General features: G+C 45.0%; 1 protein-coding gene across 7 annotated transcripts in view; it reads right to left on the reverse strand.

The window, feature by feature from the left end:
- DYNC1I2 (dynein cytoplasmic 1 intermediate chain 2) overlaps positions 1-22,601 on the reverse strand; it is a 124,063-nt gene that overhangs the window by 52,346 nt on the left and 49,116 nt on the right. For 5 of the 7 annotated variants that reach the window (XM_066575861.1, XM_066575864.1, XM_066575863.1 and 2 more), the window contains 2 exons: positions 19,764-19,823; positions 19,462-19,577 (listed from right to left, as the gene is read on the reverse strand). In XM_066575861.1, coding sequence (XP_066431958.1) covers positions 19,462-19,577; positions 19,764-19,823 — 176 coding nt within the window. The remainder of the gene's footprint in view (positions 1-19,461; positions 19,578-19,763; positions 19,824-22,601) is intronic. The other 2 variants (XM_066575865.1, XM_066575866.1) reach the window with 1 other exon arrangement.

The raw sequence follows: 22,601 nt of genomic DNA on the forward strand, positions 1-22,601 counted from the left end.
TCAATTACCCCCTGTATGTAGGCACCTGCAGGATCCTCCAACAAGCTCCCCCCAATAAAAAAAAAATAAAAACATTCTATAATATAGACACACACAAACATACATTGCCTCACAGAGAAAACGCCACACCATGAAGAAACGCTCGAAACACGACAAAACTCAAAAAAACTGAACAGAAGATTCTGAACTATCCATGTTAAATTTCAAACAATTACTCGTTTCCTCTGGATCAATAAACACAGTCATCAGTAAGTAGGGAGGTCATCATGCTGGGCAATAGTCCTCGCTCGGCGATCATCGTTGCAGAGAAAGAATCTCCATTTTTTTGCTAAAGAACATACTGTCCCATTTGTCACGGCAGGTAGCTCTGGAGTGACACCATTGCCAACGTTTACGATGAAGGTGCGATGTAAAGGGCAGACTCCATGATCCCAAAACTGACTCGGCCAATCTTCTAGAAACTATCATATCCAATATTGAAGCACCTATATCTGTGCGTACACTAAGCTATGGATTCTGTTGCAACTATTGCAAGACACCAGATATGTCAATCTGTGCATTGTGTTCATCTAAGTGCTCCAGTTCCACTAGGACGATGCACATTTTGTTTTGTTGATCACCATCACTAATTCGACTCACATTTCCGGCATCACATTGAGATTCTGCTGCCTGTGATGCAAAAACAACCGGCTGTAGGTAGCCCTACGTTGAAGTCTTTAGTACACTCATCCGTTTCATAAAATGGCTCTTGACTGTATCTTCACTCCTTGAAGAGAACCACTCATAGGGTTATTCGCCGTAAAATTGGCACCATAGCGCTCCCACTCTTGTTTAATACATCCCAGACATAGGTTTGTGTAAAATAGAAGACTGCTCTTGTGCAAAATGATACCATTTTCGAGTCCATGGTATGCCAATGACCTGGTTTTGAAACAATAAGCGTCGACTTAACTGGCGCACCGTGCATGTGCCGGAGGGCCTTGTTGTCAGAGCCAAAGGTTAGCACAGTGCAAGCACCTTGGCTTCGGGCAGGGAGAGGCATGCATCCAGTATAGGGTGCATGCCTTATGGAAGGACACTGTAACTTGGGGCTCTGGATGCCAGCCTACATGATTAGAAGCCAGGTCATTAGCATACCAGGCACCAAGTAATAAAGAAAAAAAAACAAAGTTTTCAGGTTCAAGAACATTAACCTGTTTTACACAAATATATATCTGGGGTGTAGTAAACATAAGCGTGAGCTCTATGGTACTAGTTTAAGTGCAAATATCCTGATAACAGCTTAGCTTTAATCTTTATACAGACGCACACAAAAAAAACAAGAAAAAGAAAAGAAAAAAAAAACAACTAAAAACACACACACACACGCACACACGCTCCCGTAGGTGTGACCAAATCTCCAAAGTTAGCTTCATAGTCAGGTTCTGACATTTTATCACGCAATTGGACGAAACGTTATCAATTTCAATAACTTTTATGTCCGAGCATACCATGAAAAATGCGTAACTCTGCAACAAATTCTTTATGGAGTTGCATTTTCTCAGTCAAGCAATATATAAATGTTGCGAAAAATCAGAGAAATCACAGAATGTTGAGGGGAACAACCCCGTTTTTAGGGCTTTAATCGGGAGGGAATTGGTCTAAGTACACTGCAAAAAATATTCACTGAATAAAATGGCGGCAAAGTGGCCAACAAAACCGCTACTAAGGTTTAATGGCGACACACTGTATCAACAGCGGGATGCTATGAAGGACAAGATTAGCGATTATGGTGGTTTCACTGAATATTTTTTTTAAAGTTTCTGTCTAGAGATGAGCGAGCGTACTCGGAAAAGCACTACTCGCTCGAGTAATTTGCTTTATCCGAGTATCGCTGTGCTCGTCCCTGAAGATTCGGGTGCCAGCACGGAGCGGGGAGCTGCAGGGGAGAGCGGGGAGGAACGGAGGTAAGATCTCTCTCTCCCTCTCTCCCGCCCGCTCTCCCCTGCTCCCCGCTGCGACTCACCTGTCAGCCGCAGCGGCACCCGAATCTTCAGGGACGAGCACAGCGATACTCGGATAAAGCACATTACTCGAGCGAGTAGTGCTTTTCCGAGTACGCTCGCTCATCTCTATTTCTGTCCCAAAGCTAGACGTGGATCCAGCAGGAAGGAGAAGTTTATGTCCTTCATCTTTCCCGTTCCTTCTGAATCCACTTTTGGCTTGGTTTCAAAAAGACTGCATCAAAAACTACTATGCTTTTCTGGAAAAAATACTCTTAAACCATCTATATAGTGTTGGATTATACTCCCAAATGGGGACACTTACAGATTCTCAGTATTTCTAAGGTAGGTTAACCCTTCATATATTACAGCTTGTAGTGAACGTATTTAACACCGCACCGCCTGCCAACATGCTGCCTTACATAATAAACCCTGTTGGCCAATCTATGCGTTGGGAGGCCTCCTGTGCAGACGCTTCATAGCCTTGTTTGACGTGCATAGGGATTTAACATTAGTTTTTGTGATATTTATTAACCCACTGAATGCTTCTAATTAACAGTGAAGGCAGTAAGGACAATGGATTGCCATCTGCATATAGTCCTATACATCATTTATTCTCCAACTGCACTTTAGGAGGCAAATGTACTAAAAGACATCCTGTCTACTAGGTCAATTTAAAAAAAACAAAAAAAAAACCCCCACAACATGTAAAAGAAAAAAAAAAAAAGACCCCTTTAATGCTGACCATACATGGAACAAATTACCCTGATCAGAGGAGTATGGCAATATTTTTCACTAAAACTGCAATGATGGGAATGGCTTTCCAAGTGAGAAATTGCTCATTCTTGCGAGTATCTTATGTGCAGATAGCAGATTAATCAGTAATGACTCTAAAGTGAGTCATAGATCTGTTGCATCTGATGGTACAAATTTCCATCAGTCGACACCAAACAATTTAGTAATATGCACATAATGATGATTAATGAACCTCTTTTCTGTTAAACAATGATGTGGATGTGCACCTTAAAGTGAAAGTCCACCACTTTCTTCTATTATTCTAAAATTCAAAATTGGTTAATTTTCTAAGGTTCAAAATTGGATAATTTCTCAATATATCTTTATAGTGGCTGGAGCCTTGTTTTACTGATACAGAGCTCCAAATCTCTTCCACCGAACAGTCTTGTTATCTCAAGCCCCCACTAAGGGGAGAGTAGGAGTTTATGGTATACGGTTTACACGTTGGAGTCAACAACAAACCTACAAGCTCCCTCTAGTGGAGACCGCAGGCAGCCAGATTGTTCGCTTTTAATTTTATGTCTATACCGAAAATTTGGAGTTCTGCATTAGAAAAACCGAGCACCGACTGCAATGAAGATACACGTAAGAGGTTTTCCACACAAATACTGTTGATGAACTGTCCTCTGGATAGATCTATAGTTGATAGTCTGGGTCTGCCGCTCGGGAATCCGGTTGATCAGCTGATCAGGCGCTAACCGTCAGTGCCACAATACACAGGGTGTCAGAGTACAAGCAATTGGCTCCAACCCCTGTATAGTGGTCACCACTTATAATTGCAGGCGCATCTGTCACAAATTTTAATGGGAGCTGCAACTGCAGTTACCAGTGCCAACAGCTTCTACTTCAACTCGTGTGTTGCAGTGCTGACATTGGGCGTCCGATCAGATGGGTCCCGAGTGACTGACCCCAGCTGATCAACTATTGACGGCCTAGCCTGAGGATCGGTCATAAACTGCATCCGCATGGAAAACCCTTTTAAATAGTTTGCACAGAATATTGAACCTTAAAACACACTGGAAAGGTGGAGAGTCCCTTGACTCCTAGAGGATTCCTTCTATACCTCCTAGATCTAGGAGTCTCAAGCTTTTTCTACTTGAGCCTGAGTAAACCGATGAACATAATGCCTGCTCCTCAGTATTTGTAGTGGAGGTTCATACTGAAGAAAACTTTTCTTCATATTATGGGGATCAAAGGTGACTGAACGGTGAGTGGTTTCATGCTCAATAGGCACCCCGTTCCAGCGTTGTGTCCCCACAAAGTTGGCTGGCAGCAGCTTGACTCACTTTGCATACACATCTTCCATTCATCTCTATTGGAGGAATGTGAGCATCAAGAGTCAAGCTGTGTCCGTGTGCCAGCTCCAAAGTCATAGTGCTGAAAGGGACTGACCAGTGAGTATAAAATGAACTTAAGGGAATGGGGAGCCCGAAGAGCTGTAAGCTCCATAATGTAGTTAATGGGGCTCAAGGTAATGGTAGGTTCCCTTTAAAGGGGTTGTCTCGCGGCGACGGGGACGCTAGCAACGGAGCAGGTAAGTGAATAACTTCTGTATGGCTCATATTTAATGCACGATGTACATTACAAAGTGCATTAATATGGCCATACAGAAGTGTATAACCCCACTTGCTGCCCTGAGACAACCCCTTTAAGTTAAATCTCTCTCAATTTACCATTTTGTCTTCTACACTCAGTAGAACATTTAAAGGAATGTCCCATCAAAAGAATATTTCCTAGCAACAGGATGAGGGGGGGGGGGGGGGGTAACTATCTGCTAGGTAAGAGTTCAACCGAGTAAAAGATGAAAATGATGGACTGTCACTTTAAGGCGTACATACACAATTATTTAATCAGAAAAGAGGCCCATTACCCATCAGTGTTCTGTGCATATTACAAAATTAACTGATGGAACTTTTTACTCTTAGCCGCAATAGATCTGCGACTTACTTTAGAGCCATTACTGATTAATCTGCTATTGTGATCACAAGAATGGGGGGGTCACAAAGGTCCCTGAAGGAATGGAGCAGGCAGCGAGTATGTGCGCTACTACTTCATTTGTTTTCAAGTTCAAGCGCTCCGCCATCTCCGGTAGTCCCACTGAAGTGAATTAAGCGGTGGGGCGCAAACGTGACCACCACTCCATTCATGTGCAGATTTTACGGCCTCCAGTTGATCTGACCAACCGGGGCTTCAGCGACTGAACCCCCACTGATCAGCTAGTTATCTCCCATCCTGTGCATAGGTGATCATTTAAAAAGGGTGTCGAACCCAAAGAAGTTAAAGGGAGAAAACAAATCAATAACGATTACCACAGCCATTAAAAGACCTGTATGGCTTACCATCAATTGCATGCTAGGCTGAAAAACGTTCAGCCTGTTTATCCCACCCCTTCCTTTCTGTTGATCCAGAGTAAAGTTTAAAAAAAAAAAAAAAGAGAAGAAGGCTGGGCCTCACCAACAACTAGGGGGTGTCTGTTTGAAAAGCAATCCTCTCCACTACACAATCATAATCTAAAACCCCACAGACATCCACATATATGACCCACAAACTGTCTAATATGTAAAAAAAAGAATAATATTCTTAAAACAAAAAAAACATAAAATTGCGGAACTACTCCAAGAAGCAGGGACATCTTTTACAGCCAATGTAGAAGGCTGAAAAAACGAACAAACCAACCAAAACAAAAAACACACAACTCAACCTAGCAAACTGAGTCAATATTCCGTGATCTGCCCCTGCGATCCGTCAGTACAAGAATGTAAGTCACGGATCGGTAATGCATTTATGCATGACCATTTTGTCCTACCTTTTAAAATGATGTATTCCCCCTCTAGCTATTCTTTATTCATTTACAGCTGGTAAAGTGCAGTACATAATAGAAAACATAAAACAAAAGGAAGGGGGGGACATAAAGAAAAAAAACTGGAAAAAAAAAACTTTGCTTGAACTTCCAAAGCTGTTAAGACCCTGGATGTCATGTCAATGGATCAATGAATATTCATCGCCGTCTCCTAAGTGGTTAACTCCATGCTTTTCCTGACAGGAGATCTAAGGTTACACACGGTATAGTAAAAATGGCAGAAAAGTAGCGGTTGCCTTAAGCGATGACAAACCTCTTGTCAATAGATGCTAAAGCCCGGTTTAATGAACCGTTGAATTTTTACTTGGAGATAACATCAAAATTGTGATGTATTTTGGTGAGATGGAAAGAAAAACAGCTCTGGAAATTAAGCTGCAGCCGGCAATAACACTATAGAGTAAAAATTCCAGTTGTCTGAATCTTTTGCCGCGGAGCAGGTTAATCAAAGTTAAATTATCTGTGAAATGGGTGCCTTTTGTTAAGCTCAAGGTGTCTTCATATCAAAGATGTTCGAGCAGAATTTCATTTAAGATTTTGGGCATGCCCTACGAAGGAGGGAACCGAAAGGAGACAGCGGTGTGTGCGAGCGAGGGCATTAAAATATGTATATTTACCACATGTCTAGCATGTCACAAAGAAAAACCGGCGTGCCGGCAATTCCTAGTGATAACCTACTCTTTATGCGCGTCAAGCGCGGCCGCTTTGCATCTACGGTGTCGGAATGTAGATTAATTCTGGAAAACAAAAGCTTAATGGGAAAATTGAGCTCAATTAACAAGAGCCTTCTATTAAAATAAAGAATAAATGACAGGAAATGGGGGAATACAAAGATAATGCCATTCAGGGGAGCTAATGGGTTAGCGTTGGAACGCCGGTGGCACGGTTACTTGGGTTATTATCTCAGTAAGGAGGTGATAGAAGAGTAGATTACGAGACGGATCATCAACGACTAAGTGCAAACTTTCCTTCTTAAACGTATACATTAAGGACGGTTGGTTTTGTACATTTTTAATCAAACAGCGTGAGCGTTACTCAAGGGTCTTAAAATTCGACTAGGATCTACCGTTGGTTTGAGAGAGAAGTAGGCGAGGTTATAGCTTCTCAATGTTTTTGGAATTTTTCTGGCCTCATTTGCATGGTTAATGCTGCCTGCATACAGGTGGATTTGATTTGCGGAATGTAGGACCGGCGTCCGCCTCCGGTTTCTGCAGCAAATGACGCCCATAGCATGCAATGGCAAAACGTGATTTCCCTTTACACGTGTGGAAATAGATTGCGATTTTCTGCTAGCGGAGGAGAAATCGCAGCATGCTGCAATTCTGCGCGGCTTCCATTGAAGGCAATGGAAGCAGTCTGACCGCGACCCTTCCACAATCATCTTTGCAGAAAGGTCGACAGACCTGCATCAACGTCTAGCGACGGCACCGCCGGGTACATTAGCAGCACAGATTAGAAGGCAGTGGACAGGTACACTGGGGTCACCATACGGGCACAGGGTGGGAATCCTGCTTACAGGATCCAACCCAGCTGCGTGCAGGCGGCCTTAGTGTCAGATCCATGTCCGATTTTCTTTACATCGATACGACACTCAATCCACAGCAGAAGCCTGAAGCCGAGCCTAGTTTGGCAAGAACTACAACATCAAAAAAACTAAAAACATATAGGCTGCAATAGGCGCTCTTCACAGGTCGCACTGGCATCACAGCTTCCATTTGTGAGGATATACAACGCATTTGAAAGCTATGTTATGGTGAAGATATTTTCCACAGTTGACTTAAGTCCCATTCAGCTCTATTTGTAAGGTGCCGTAAGGGGTCATCCAGGATTAGTAAAATATGGCTGCTAATACGCCTTTTTACTGACCTGACTAATGAGCTTTAAACCTGTTAAAGGCCTCATGTCCACGGGGAAAAGAAGAATTAAAATCCGAAACGGATTTTAACTCTTCTCCCTCCCGCGGATCGGCACTTCATAGGGATGCATTGACCACCCGCGGGTAGATAAATACCCGCGGATGGTCGATAAAAGGGAATTAAAAAAAAAAAATGTAAAAAAAATATGGAGCATGAAAAAAATCCGGACACGCTCCATTTTCGTGCGGGTCTCCCGAGGGGCTTCTATTGAAGCCTATGGAAGCCGTCCGGATCCACGGGAGACCTAAAATAAGAATAACTTACCTGCAGCGGACCGGGCAGATCTTCTCTTCTTCCCGGCCGGATCTTCTTGCTTCGGCCCGGCGGATGTGCCCGACACATGCACGCGGCACGCTGCCGACGTGCCGAGCACATCCGCCGACGTGCCGAGCACATCCGCCGACCGAATAAAGAAGATCCGGCCGCGAAGAGGAGAAGACCTGCCCGGTCCACTGCGGGCAAGTTATTCTTATTTATTCTTATTTTCAGCGCTCATGTCCGCGGGGCAGGAGGGACCCGCTACGGATTCTCCATGGAGAATCCGTAGCGGGCCTGATTTTCCCCGTGGACATAAGGCCTAATGCAGTGGCTTGGCTGACTACTGACAGCCCGGCTCCTGCTCTAACAGCCAGGAGAGGAGAAAACGCAGATTTTGGCAGTTTAACCACTTACATGCCACAATCAATAGCAATTGCAGCATGTAAGAAGATGACAGGGGGAGGGGTCCCTTTCTGTCCCCCATCAGTACCCTGTAATGAGATCGCAGGGTACCTATTGGTTCTCATGGAAGCTAGGAGCCTGGCAAACGCCTACACGTTTACCATGTAACTCATTCTATTAGACCCCACATCCTGCAAAGTCTTATAGGCAGCTGTCCTAGGCTTAGTAGGATACACTGCATAAGGAATGCAGTGTATTATTCTAAAAATCGAACGATCACATCTTCAATTTCTCTTGAGGGACTAAGAGAAAAAGTAGAAAAAAAAAAAAAAAAAAGGTTCAAATTTTAATTATAAAAAAATCTAGTTAAAAAAAAACGTGATGACAGACAATGAAAATATTTTATTTATCACACATTGCGAACGCCACAATTTAAAAAATGAATGCCAGAATTGCTATTTTTCCTTTGTTTGCGTAAGCAATAAAAAATAAAAAATTGTAAAAAAGCTAATCAGAAAGTCACATGTACCTCAAAGTGGTACGAATAAAAACTACAACCTTTCCTGCGCATAACAAGCCCCCATGAAGCTCCGCTGCGGGAAAAATAACAGTGTTATAGGTCTTAGAATGCAGGGGTGCAGATTCAATTGCGCAAAAGTAGTGAAAAAAAATGGGGAGGGAAAAAAAAAAAATCTATATAAAACCTGATATCTGGATCAGCATGCAATGAGAAAGTTCTAAAACGATAAGCAAACCAACTGTCATTTAGACGGCGTGTACTCTGAGCAATTATCGTTCGGTTTTGCTCGATTTAGCGATAAACTCAACAATGGTCATCTGGTGTAAAAGGGGCCTTGGGCTGCTTTCATGTTAGCATTCCATATTATTACTCCGATTGGATAGCTTTGATAAACGAGGCCCGAAAAGGTGAAACGTAGAGACCGTACAGAAAAAAAGCGATAAAGTAATGATTATGAGGGTAAACACTTTGGACCTCTACTCGGCAATCCAACTGAAAATGGGTAACCTACCCAGACAACGATGGCCGATAATGGGGGAGGTGTTCAATGTAGATAGGACAAACTTTACGTTCAGCATCCCTTTAGCTTTATGAATGATTGACATTTAAGACCATTGAAAAAATATTTCAGGCATGGGGTATCATCCTGCTTCACGAAGCCTAATTGTCCCTGGAAGATCTATAAAAGCGCTTAAAAACGGAAGTCTCAACGGCTCTGAATTTCTTCCGAACACCACGTGGCGCGCTTTTATCTCCTTGATTTTGTATGTGTTCTTTTGTACAGTACGAGGATTTTACTTGTAACTGTGAATGATTTTTAGACTCCCGCTGGGAGACGAGCATTATATAAATAAACATTATTATTATTGCGCTCAGACGGTGAATAAATAAGGGATTTTGTGACCGTCTCTGTATCGTAGCTCACAGCTGCGCTGTAACCCGCGGCAGACTTCTGCATGTAGCATGAAGAATACACTTTCTTTTTACAGCGCTTGGACTAATCTCAACATTGGAGCAAAATTACCAAGAGGACGATTTGAGGTGTCAGTCAATCCATTATTTACAGATTCATCTTAGAATAAAAAGGGAGAAGAAGAGGAGAAAAAAAAGAAGGTACGTTCATTTATTTCACTCTTTCTTTCAGCTCTGCTTCTTAAGAGCCGTCTGTGAACACTGGCACTCGATTATTGTATCTCTTCAGAACGTAAAAGCGAATGAATACATACATATATAATGTGTGAATCCGGTCACGTGTGACGTTACATTTTACTTCACAGCCTGTTTTCCTATACCCTGCAGAGCTGCATATTAGTATCTTCTGATACAAGGATTATGCCAAAAGGATTCCCCCTCCATCAAGAAACCCTAAGTAGTAGTCTATTACTAGAAGTACTTCAGAGCATGAGGCTGGGTACATGCATTTACAGAGCACTAGTCGTACTGAAGAGGGTTGTACATGGACACGCGCCATTCACATTGTTTAAGCCTTCCACCATTGTTGCGGGCAACGTTCAACACACCGTGACCCAGAGGTAGTAAAAAACAGTGTGGTACATCAGTACAGATGGAGGACGACGCGCACAGATCAGCGAGAAAATTAAAAGCGCTCACAGGTGAAGTTTATTACATGGTGACAATGACTCGGGTGGGATATATTGGGAAACAAGTGAACAGTCAGTTCTTGAAGTTGGTGTGTTGGAACCAGGAAAAATAGGCCAGTGTGAGGCTCCGAAAAGGGGCAAATTGTGATGGATAGACAACCGAGTGACAGTATCTCCAAAACTGTGGGTAGGGCAAATATGTGGCAGGGGGCGCTGTTTGTGGGACGCCGGGGGAAATGGCTGTGGTGACTGGGATGAGGAAAGTACATGGGGGCTGTGATGAGGGTGGAGAGAATAGACTATGAAAGAGTGTGTGCATAGTACATGGAGGGCTTGGAGCACTGGCCCAAGAGCCTTAGGGGGGGCCATAAGACCTCTCTTCTCTATATAGGGAGCCCAGTACTATGAATAAAGCATTGTAGTTGGCGACCCTGTTACAGGTTTTGCATTGGGGCCCAGGAGCTTCAAGTTACGCCTCTGCGTTAAGGGGTTTAAGAGAAGTTGGGCCCGGGCCCATGAGCCTTTAGCTACGCCCCTGGCTGGAAAGACTACGGGGTGTGCATAGAACAAGGTGGGACTGGTATTACTAGGGGTGTGGAAGCAGATCCATCATGTGTATATAACTAAATTGGTTTTGTTTTTTTTGCTTTTTTACATGGAGGAATGAAATACACATCAGTTCATTGATAAGAACTGATTATCAGACTTGTCGCGTTCAATTCTTCAAGTCTATATTAAAGCTTTCAAGACCAAGGGTCACTGATGCGCTTGTGTCCCGACCATATTCCACAGTTCTGGTATCCCCACTTTCACAAAAATCAAACTTTTTGATTTTTCAGGTGACGTCACGCAAAAAATAAATCCTCATGTAGATGAGTTGCGATTTACAATCTGGACATTTACAGCTGCCGCTCGTTTTTTTCAATGCAACAGGTAAGTTGTTTTTTTATTTTTAATATCTTTTATTTGTATAATTTAAATTAGTCCTTGTAGAGGACTTGAAATTGTGATTGTTTGATCACTTATATAGTATAATGCAATACTACAGTATTACATTATACTAGATTTTTAAAAGCTTCCCATTAACCCCTTAGGCTGCCTGTCCACGGGAGATGACCCGCTAGCGATAAATCACCCGCAGACCACGGCCTGTTAAGTTTTCCATAGGGTTGCTATGGAAAATCTGCGATACATGAGATAGTTCTTTTCTCAGAAACCACAAAGCCTAGGGAAATTGTGTGCATACTGAGGAGAAGCTACCTCACCTGTGTGTGTGTGTGTGTGTGTGTGTGTGTGTGTGTGTGTGTATACTGAGGAGAAGCTACCTCACCTCTGCGTGCGTGTGTGTCTGTATACTGAGGAGAAGCTACCTCACCTCTGCGTGCGTGCGTGTATACTGAGGAGAAGCTACCTCACCTCTGCGTGCGTGTATACTGAGGAGAAGCTACCTCACCTCTGCGTGCGTGTATACTGAGGAGAAGCTACCTCACCTCTGCGTGCGTGCGTGTATACTGAGGAGAAGCTACCTCACCTCTGCGTGCGTGCGTGTATACTGAGGAGAAGCTACCTCACCTCTGCGTGCGTGCGTGTATACTGAGGAGAAGCTACCTCACCTGTGCGTGCGTGTATACTGAGGAGAAGCTACCTCACCTGTGCGTGCGTGTATACTGAGGAGAAGCTACCTCACCTGTGCGTGCGTGCGTGTATACTGAGGAGAAGCTACCTCACCTGTGCGTGCGTGCGTGTATACTGAGGAGAAGCTACCTCACCTGTGCGTGCGTGCGTGTATACTGAGGAGAAGCTACCTCACCTGTGCGTGCGTGAGTTTATACTGAGGAGAAGCTACCTCACCTGTGCGTGCGTGCGTGTATACTGAGGAGAAGCTACCTCACCTGTGCGTGCGTGTATACTGAGGAGAAGCTACCTCACCTGTGCGTGCGTGCGTGTATACTGAGGAGAAGCTACCTCACCTGTGCGTGCGTGCGTGTATACTGAGGAGAAGCTACCTCACCTGTGCGTGCGTGCGTGTATACTGAGGAGAAGCTACCTCACCTGTGCGTGCGTGCGTGTATACTGAGGAGAAGCTACCTCACCTGTGCGTGCGTGCGTGCGTGTATACTGAGGAGAAGCTACCTCACCTGTGCGTGCGTGCGTGCGTGTATACTGAGGAGAAGCTACCTCACCTGTGCGTGCGTGCGTGCGTGTATACTGAGGAGAAGCTACCTCACCTGTGCGTGCGTGCGTGCGTGTATACTGAGGAGAAGCTACCTCACCTGTGCGTGCGTGCGTGTATACTGAGGAGAAGCTACCTCACCTGTGCGTGCGTGTATACTGAGGAGAAGCTACCTCACCTGTGCGTGCGTGCGTGTATACTGAGGAGAAGCTACCTCACCTCTGCGTGCGTGCGTGTATACTGAGGAGAAGCTACCTCACCTGTGCGTGCGTGCGTGTATACTGAGGAGAAGCTACCTCACCTGTGCGTGCGTGTATACTGAGGAGAAGCTACCTCACCTGTGCGTGCGTGTATACTGAGGAGAAGCTACCTCACCTCTGCGTGCGTGCGTGCATACTGAGGAGAAGCTACCTCACCTGTGCGTGCGTGCATACTGAGGAGAAGCTACCTCACCTGTGCGTGCGTGCATACTGAGGAGAAGCTACCTCACCTGTGCGTGCATACTGAGGAGAAGCTACCTCACCTGTGCGTGCATACTGAGGAGAAGCTACCTCACCTCTGCGTGCGTGTATACTGAGGAGAAGCTACCTCACCTGTGCGTGCGTGCATACTGAGGAGAAGCTACCTCACCTGTGCGTGCGTGCATACTGAGGAGAAGCTACCTCACCTGTGCGTGCGTGCAAACTGAGGAGAAGCTACCTCACCTCTGCGTGCGTGCATACTGAGGAGAAGCTACCTCACCTCTGCGTGCGTGCATACTGAGGAGAAGCTACCTCACCTCTGCGTGCGTGCATACTGAGGAGAAGCTACCTCACCTCTGCGTGCGTGCATACTGAGGAGAAGCTACCTCACCTCTGCGTGCGTGCATACTGAGGAGAAGCTACCTCACCTCTGCGTGCGTGCATACTGAGGAGAAGCTACCTCACCTCTGCGTGCGTGCATACTGAGGAGAAGCTACCTCACCTCTGCGTGCGTGCATACTGAGGAGAAGCTACCTCACCTCTGCGTGCGTGCATACTGAGGAGAAGCTACCTCACCTCTGCGTGCGTGCATACTGAGGAGAAGCTACCTCACCTCTGCGTGCGTGCATACTGAGGAGAAGCTACCTCACCTCTGCGTGCGTGCATACTGAGGAGAAGCTACCTCACCTCTGCGTGCGTGCATACTGAGGAGAAGCTACCTCACCTCTGCGTGCGTGCATACTGAGGAGAAGCTACCTCACCTCTGCGTGCGTGCATACTGAGGAGAAGCTACCTCACCTCTGCGTGCGTGCATACTGAGGAGAAGCTACCTCACCTCTGCGTGCGTGCATACTGAGGAGAAGCTACCTCACCTCTGCGTGCGTGTATACTGAGGAGAAGCTACCTCACCTCTGCGTGCGTGTATACTGAGGAGAAGCTACCTCACCTCTGCGTGCGTGTATACTGAGGAGAAGCTACCTCACCTCTGCGTGCGTGTATACTGAGGAGAAGCTACCTCACCTCTGCGTGCGTGTATACTGAGGAGAAGCTACCTCACCTCTGCGTGCGTGTATACTGAGGAGAAGCTACCTCACCTCTGCGTGCGTGTATACTGAGGAGAAGCTACCTCACCTCTGCGTGCGTGTATACTGAGGAGAAGCTACCTCACCTCTGCGTGCGTGTATACTGAGGAGAAGCTACCTCACCTCTGCGTGCGTGTATACTGAGGAGAAGCTACCTCACCTCTGCGTGCGTGTATACTGAGGAGAAGCTACCTCACCTCTGCGTGCGTGTATACTGAGGAGAAGCTACCTCACCTCTGCGTGCGTGTATACTGAGGAGAAGCTACCTCACCTCTGCGTGCGTGTATACTGAGGAGAAGCTACCTCACCTCTGCGTGCGTGTATACTGAGGAGAAGCTACCTCACCTCTGCGTGCGTGTATACTGAGGAGAAGCTACCTCACCTCTGCGTGCGTGTATACTGAGGAGAAGCTACCTCACCTCTGCGTGCGTGTATACTGAGGAGAAGCTACCTCACCTCTGCGTGCGTGTATACTGAGGAGAAGCTACCTCACCTCTGCGTGCGTGTATACTGAGGAGAAGCTACCTCACCTCTGCGTGCGTGTATACTGAGGAGAAGCTACCTCACCTCTGCGTGCGTGTATACTGAGGAGAAGCTACCTCACCTCTGCGTGCGTGTATACTGAGGAGAAGCTACCTCACCTCTGCGTGCGTGTATACTGAGGAGAAGCTACCTCACCTCTGCGTGCGTGTATACTGAGGAGAAGCTACCTCACCTCTGCGTGCGTGTATACTGAGGAGAAGCTACCTCACCTCTGCGTGCGTGTATACTGAGGAGAAGCTACCTCACCTCTGCGTGCGTGTATACTGAGGAGAAGCTACCTCACCTCTGCGTGCGTGTATACTGAGGAGAAGCTACCTCACCTCTGCGTGCGTGTATACTGAGGAGAAGCTACCTCACCTCTGCGTGCGTGTATACTGAGGAGAAGCTACCTCACCTCTGCGTGCGTGTATACTGAGGAGAAGCTACCTCACCTCTGCGTGCGTGTATACTGAGGAGAAGCTACCTCACCTCTGCGTGCGTGTATACTGAGGAGAAGCTACCTCACCTCTGCGTGCGTGTATACTGAGGAGAAGCTACCTCACCTCTGCGTGCGTGTATACTGAGGAGAAGCTACCTCACCTCTGCGTGCGTGTATACTGAGGAGAAGCTACCTCACCTCTGCGTGCGTGTATACTGAGGAGAAGCTACCTCACCTCTGCGTGCGTGTATACTGAGGAGAAGCTACCTCACCTCTGCGTGCGTGTATACTGAGGAGAAGCTACCTCACCTCTGCGTGCGTGTATACTGAGGAGAAGCTACCTCACCTCTGCGTGCGTGTATACTGAGGAGAAGCTACCTCACCTCTGCGTGCGTGTATACTGAGGAGAAGCTACCTCACCTCTGCGTGCGTGTATACTGAGGAGAAGCTACCTCACCTCTGCGTGCGTGTATACTGAGGAGAAGCTACCTCACCTCTGCGTGCGTGTATACTGAGGAGAAGCTACCTCACCTCTGCGTGCGTGTATACTGAGGAGAAGCTACCTCACCTCTGCGTGCGTGTATACTGAGGAGAAGCTACCTCACCTCTGCGTGCGTGTATACTGAGGAGAAGCTACCTCACCTCTGCGTGCGTGTATACTGAGGAGAAGCTACCTCACCTCTGCGTGCGTGTATACTGAGGAGAAGCTACCTCACCTCTGCGTGCGTGTATACTGAGGAGAAGCTACCTCACCTCTGTGTATACTGAGGAGAAGCTACCTCACCTCTGTGTGCGTGTATACTGAGGAGAAGCTACCTCACCTCTGTGTGTATATACTGAGGAGAAGTTACCTCACCTCTGCGTGTGTATATACTGAGGAGAATCTACCTCACCCCTGTGTGTATATACTGAGGAGAATCTACCTCACCTCTGTGTGTATATACTGAGGAGAATCTACCTCACCTCTGTGTGTATATACTGAGGAGAATCTACCTCACCTCTGTGTGTATAAACTGAGGAGAATCTACCTCACCTCTGTGTGTATATACTGAGGAGAATCTACCTCACCTCTGTGTGTATAAACTGAGGAGAATATAACTGACCTATATATGTATATATTGATAGGCTGTAAAGTACATAAGGAAGAGGCCATGGACTGCATGGATGGAGCATGCCTTCAAGGCTAAAAAAAGGGGCCATAATCTCCAGTCTGGGGTTACATTTGAATAGAAGGGGTGTTACCTTTAAGGGTCAAAAGTGAGGAAAATGGGAGGGGTGGCACATTCTGCAGAGGGACATCGGTACATGCAGCCTGAGGAGAATCTAACGCTCCTCTGTGTGTACACATTTTATTCCTCAGTTCCTCTGAAGCAACTTGACTCCATAAAATTTTCAGTGCGAACAGGTCAACATCTGCACCCAATTAACATGGACAAAGCTAAGTATGTCAGCTAGTTTACCATATAAAGCAATAAATAAATAAATAATGCAATTCATCCATCTTTGGGTGAGAATGAAGGGGATGGGGGTGTCTTGTTTCGATGGCGTACACACTGCAGCAAAAATGACATACCGTATATACTCGAGTATTAGCCGACCCAAGTATAAGCCGAGACAATAAGTTTCACCACAAAAAAACTGCAAAAACTTATTGACTCGAGTAAAAAAACCCGCCATACTCACCTACCAGCCGGCGTCTGTGCAACAAGCTGCTTGAATTCTCCCCGCTGTCATCCCCCGCCGTCCTCTCTGCTTGGCTCTGTCAGTGCTGTGTAAGTAAGCGCTGTGATTGGATTAAGCGCCAGTCAATCACAGATGGCGCTCCATCCAATCACAGCGCTTACTTACACAGCACTGAAGGCAGGGGATTTGAAAGCCGAGCAGGGAGATGACAGCGGGGAGAATTCTAAAGCAGCTTGATTAGCTGTGAATGATCGAGCACCGACTGTGATTGGCTGACGCTCGATCCAATCACAGCTCTTACTTACACAGCGCTGACGGCGTGAGATGACAGAGCCGAGCAAAGAGGATGGCGAGGGATGACAGCGGAGAGAATTCAAGCAGCCTACCGCACCACCGCCGGAGACACAGACGCCGGCTGGGAGAGGAGTATGGAGGTTTTTTTAAAGCTTTGCCTGACTCGAGTATAAGCAGAGGGGGGCTTTTTCAGCGTGAAAAATTGTGCTGAAACTAGGCTTATACTCGAGTATATACAGTAATTTTATTCTATGGCGCAATACGATTACAAAGATACCAAGTTTATGTACTTTTTTTGCTGTACTACTTCTAACAAAGATATTTTATTTTTTTAGAAGATGGCAGAAAAAATTTTACATTTTTTCCAGCCATAACTTTTTCATTATTCTGTTGACCTAGTTGTGAGAGGGTTTGTTTTTTTTGCAGGAAGTCCTGTAGTTTCTATCAGTATCATTTTGGGATACATAGTTTTTTTATAATCTTTTTTACTTGGAGGCTGGGTGGCCAAAAAAAACAAACCCTCAATTCTGATTGTATGGACATTTTTTTCTGACGACGTTTACCATGCAGGATAAATAAAGGGATTTCTATGAGAGATCGGACTTTTACAGATCCAGCAATACTAAATATATTTTAGGGTTTTTTTAATCTAGATTTTTTTAAAATTTTAAATAAAGCTCAAAAAGGTCCCCAGCTGCCATGGCAACCAAACGGCACTCCGAGATATCATAAGGGGACTGTTTGGGAACCCCAGACTATGATTGGGACATTTAAATGTCAATGTTAGAAACAGCAGAATTTATAGGGTTAACAGCCACAGAGTTCTCCCAAGTAATGCCCAATACACTTTAGCTGGTATTTCCCTCCAGCCTACAAATGTCTGGAGAGTTCTCTCCAAGAAGATTGACGCGGTTCATATTTTCTGACCTCCTCTTCTAGTTGGGCCCAAAGATGTTCAGTAGGGTTCAGGTCGGGACTCTGTGCAGCCTTGTCCAATTGTGGAACATCCATATTCTCAAACCAACATAAAACCGCGTTGCATTTGTGACAAGGCGCGCTTGTCCTGTTGGAAGTATTCACGCATTGTTTGCAGTACATTGTCTAGAAGGTCAAGATACACCTCCATGTTCATGGTTCTTGCCACTAGAACCAATGAACCAAGACCGTGCCACATAAAACATCCATAGACCATAAAGGAACCTCCGTCGTACTTAACCGTTGGCACAACACACTCCGGCGAAAAAGGTTTCCCGGCCTTCACACTGCAAACACTAATCAGGAATGGTATGAAAAACGTGACAAAGTTCAAGGTGTTGACTGGTCTACAAATTCCAAAGATCTCAATTCGATAGAACATGTGTGGGAGGTGCTGAAAAAACAAGTCTAATCCATGGAGGCCCTCCAGCTGCAGGCCACTAAGCAACTGCATTGTTGGAGGTGCATGAACACTTACCCCCAGCAGTGGCTGCCAAGAAGCTAAAAACAATAGCCACGACTCAGCAAATGATAACCCTGTATGTCTTTAGTTTTCCAAGCATCGTATTGGAAGACATCAGTTGGCATAAACATTGCTATGCTCAATAAAACTATCAAAAAAGACCATCAGCAAAATAACCAAAAGCTGATCATCTACATGCACCAATATTCCAAATACACCTTTTATTGCAATTTTACACTTTTAGTAGATAAAGTATCTTCCAGGACATCTCAGAGAACCACAGTTTATTTCTGAGCAATTTGCTTTACTGCTAACAACGTTAATACAGTATTATGTAACCCGCATGACTATAAGAGAGAACAAACAAAATATACAGAACACACAAAAAAAATTACATATTAAATGTTGCTTAAAGGGGTTGTCTTGCAGCAGCAAGTGGGTCTATACACTTCTGTATGGCCATATTAATGCACTTTGTAATGTACATTGTGCATTAAATATGAGCCATACAGAAGTTATTCACTTACCTGCTCCGTTGCTGGCCTCCCCGTCTCCATGGCTCTGTCTAATTTCAGCGTCTAATCGCCCGATTAGACGCACTTGCGCAGAAGGGTCTTCTCCCTTCTGGTCGGTCCGGGCATGAGCGGCGCTCTGGCGCCACCCCCTTCTACGTGTCATCGCATAGCTCCACCCCATCACGTGTGCCGATTCCAGCCAATCAGGAGGCTGGAATCGGCAATGGACCGCACAGAGCCCATGGTGCAGCATGGGAGAAGACCCGCGGTGCACCATGGGAGAAAACCGCAGTGCATCCCTGGGAAAGGACCGGCGGCCATCTTAGGGAGAAGATTTTTATAACTTCATATTTCATTACATCGGTGAGTAGCAAGCGGTTTAAAAACCGCTCTAAAGTGCTATTTTATGCCCGGGGGGGGGGGGGGGGGGGGGGTGACAGGTGGAATGGGGTAATTTAAAACTTTGATGTTTTGCCTCCCTTTAAGGCAAAAAAAATAAAAAAATAAAAATATTTGTATTTACCTTCATTTTCCTGGGTGAGGATTGGGGTCTGTGTCTCCTTTGTATAAGTAACAGTTTCTTTTGGAGGAAAATCCACTTGGGTAATTTTGGCCATGCCCAACTTCAGGGGACCACGTCTATAGAAGAAGTTCACAATTACCACAATACATACAACATGTGAAGAAGCCCATCATGGTGATACATTAAATGATATGCCAAAATTGACATTACTAATATAACTAGGATCTAAGGAATGACAATATAGTAAGACTCCTACAATAACTATACAACACGCAGAACGTAGTAATAAATTGTTGCAGTACCCTAAATCGGAGTCAGAGTGGAGCTGTAGAACTGACGGATCAGTGTCCCAGTGCAGAGTCCTGATTGGTTGCCATACAACCACGCAGCGTTAGCAGAAGAGGTCAGAAATTAGTTAAGCAAACACAACAAAGTGGTTAAAAACTATGGCATATAGGCAGATACCAAAATACTGTGCAGCAGTTAGTGCAAGTGGAATGGAGGAGAGTCAATCATGCAGTTAGTGGTTCTTCACTTATATAAAAAAAAAAAAACACTAAAATAAGCAAATACTAGTAATACTAATACAGTAAATACCAAATATGCATAGAAAGTATAACAGCAATTTAACAAATATTATATAAGAAATACATGTTAAAAATATTAAGAAACAGGTTAACATTTGACATCCAGCATGTCTGGAGTGTAGTACGTATTGTCATCTCCAACAAGAATGTTCCCAGCAGTGCAGAATAAATGTGTACTAGATTCACCAGAAGTCAATGAGCCACCCACAAAGGCCCCATATGTCCAAGTAGAGGTCGAAGCAGAAGTGACAGACAAGTCTGTGTATAGACTCTGTGATAAGAATTCTCACCTAGTCAATTTTGTATTGACTTCTACTGGGTAACTTCAGTGTCTCACAGAGTAAGGCAAAGTCAGCGACTGCATATATTCCCATGGGTTGCAAAGTCATATTCTACCGCGCAGCTAAAGTCGTCATATAGAGCAGGCCTAAAAGCTGGGCTGGGTCTACATTGCATTTCAGTGTGCGCCCAGTCTTTCTGGGGTTCTGTCTTAATCACAGCCTTAAGACTGAACCTTGGGCTGGCATTAGTCCGAGACCACTGAGGCCTCCGCTTGAGCAAGTTTAAATTCCTCCCCAGCACTTCTGCAGGAAAGAACAGCAAAAATGCTGGAAAGGAACACAAACGGAAATTAAAGCTTGTTACTTTGATCTCCACTTGACTGTAAGCCCATGGTTGTCTGAAAGCCATTTTTGGCAATTCAGATGAAACCCCAAAAAGGAAAGGCTGGGCGCACACTGAACAGTAGCCTAATACACTAACCTAGCAAAAGTTAATGGACACCTGAATAAGAATCAAAAGGTAGTATTTATTTACATGTGGTAATACTGTGTGGGGCTCCTTTAGCCCTAGTGTCATTGGATACTCTCCGTGGCATACTTTCTACTAATGTCTGATACACTTCAGCTGGTATTTCCCTCTATTCATCTTGCAAATGTCTGTCAACTTCTCTCAAAGATGATGGACGCTGTTCATATTTCCTGTCTCGGAGTTCCAGTTGGTCCCAAAGATGTTCAAGTAGGGTTCGGGTTTGGATTCTGCAAACTGGTCTAATTGTGGAACATCCATATCCTCAAAGCAATGTAAAACAGCGCCGACTTGTGATAAGGCCCATTGTGTTATTGGAAGCATTGCTGACCATTCCCAGAATATTGCCACATTGTTGGCAGCACATTATTGTCTAGAATGTCAGGGTACACCTCAATGTTCATGGTTTCTGTCACTACAACCAGCGGGCCAAGACCATGCAACGTAAAACAGTACTTTACTGTTGGCACACCACGCTCAGGCAAAAGACATTCCCCCAGGCGTCCTCCATACCCAGGCACATCCATCAGATTTGAAGATGGAGTAGCAGGATTCATCAATCCATAGTATGTTCTCCATTGTTGACAGCCTGGTGCCTCTCCTTTGAGTGAATTGGCTAGACGTTTGCAGGATGAATGGAGGGAAATACTTGCACTAATGTATGATGCACTTCAGCTGGTAAGTCACAGAGAATATCCAATGTCATTCGAGCCAAGGAGCCCCACTAAGTATATGTTAATAACTACTACTTTTGAGTCAAGCTCAGGTATTCATTTACCTTTGGTGTCCTTTGCAAAGATTGTGTCAAATCCCATATAGGGGCATTGAAAGTATTCCCCTTCAGAATTCTTTGTCAAGTTTTAACACTCTGATTATCGTGAATATGAACTAATAATGATTGCGTTCCTGTTCATTCTTTAGAGCAATAGCCCCCAACCAGTGGCTCAGCATAGTAGCCTTAAGGCCATATGTACTCGATACAATGTGACAATCACCAACAAATCCTATAACCAGAACATTGGAGATTTGATGGTCTAATTACAGTGTTTCACATTACAAGCTGAATGTCAATCTACAAATTGAATTTCATGGTTTTATGTTTAACCACATTTAATAAGCTAACAGCTTTTACTTGAATGTGGCTCCTGACCATTGCTGAATGTTAAGTGCTGCTCACAAGATGTAAAAGGTTGGGGAGCTCGGCTTAAAGAAGGAGATTGTTGCTGGCGATATTCATTTTAGTACGAGCGAGCTGCTCCAGGGAACGGATATTCTGCAGCACTCCCAGATCAGGGTCTTCTTTAGAACATTTACAAACTAGGTTTTAAACACATTTTCCAACAATCACTTCTGTTCCTGCCCGGTCACTAGGAAGAACAATGACAACGCTGCACTATAGGTCCCAAGAGTATTGCATACGTCTACAGGAGTTTTCCTTCGACAGGAATACATACTACAAAAATGACCACAACAACGTGCAGCGATTGGGGACATACATACACATCCCAAGTTGCTGACCTGCTTCCATAAAGTCCTAAATGGCAAATCTGCAGTGCTATGCAGTGAAAGCACAGGCCGTCCTGCTGTACAAGCGGATTTGCCATTCAAGATTCTGGAAATGCAGTGTGGTAACCCTTGAAGATGTAAAGTAACAATGGACCATATATTAGTTATTACATTAGAAATAGACTTCACTGAAGGGACTCAAGGGTCTAGATTTACAGGGATTTATGGGGAAAGTCTATA

This window comes from Eleutherodactylus coqui, chromosome 8 (genome assembly GCF_035609145.1).
Source record: "Eleutherodactylus coqui strain aEleCoq1 chromosome 8, aEleCoq1.hap1, whole genome shotgun sequence".
In the NCBI taxonomy this organism is placed as follows: domain Eukaryota; kingdom Metazoa; phylum Chordata; class Amphibia; order Anura; family Eleutherodactylidae; genus Eleutherodactylus; species Eleutherodactylus coqui.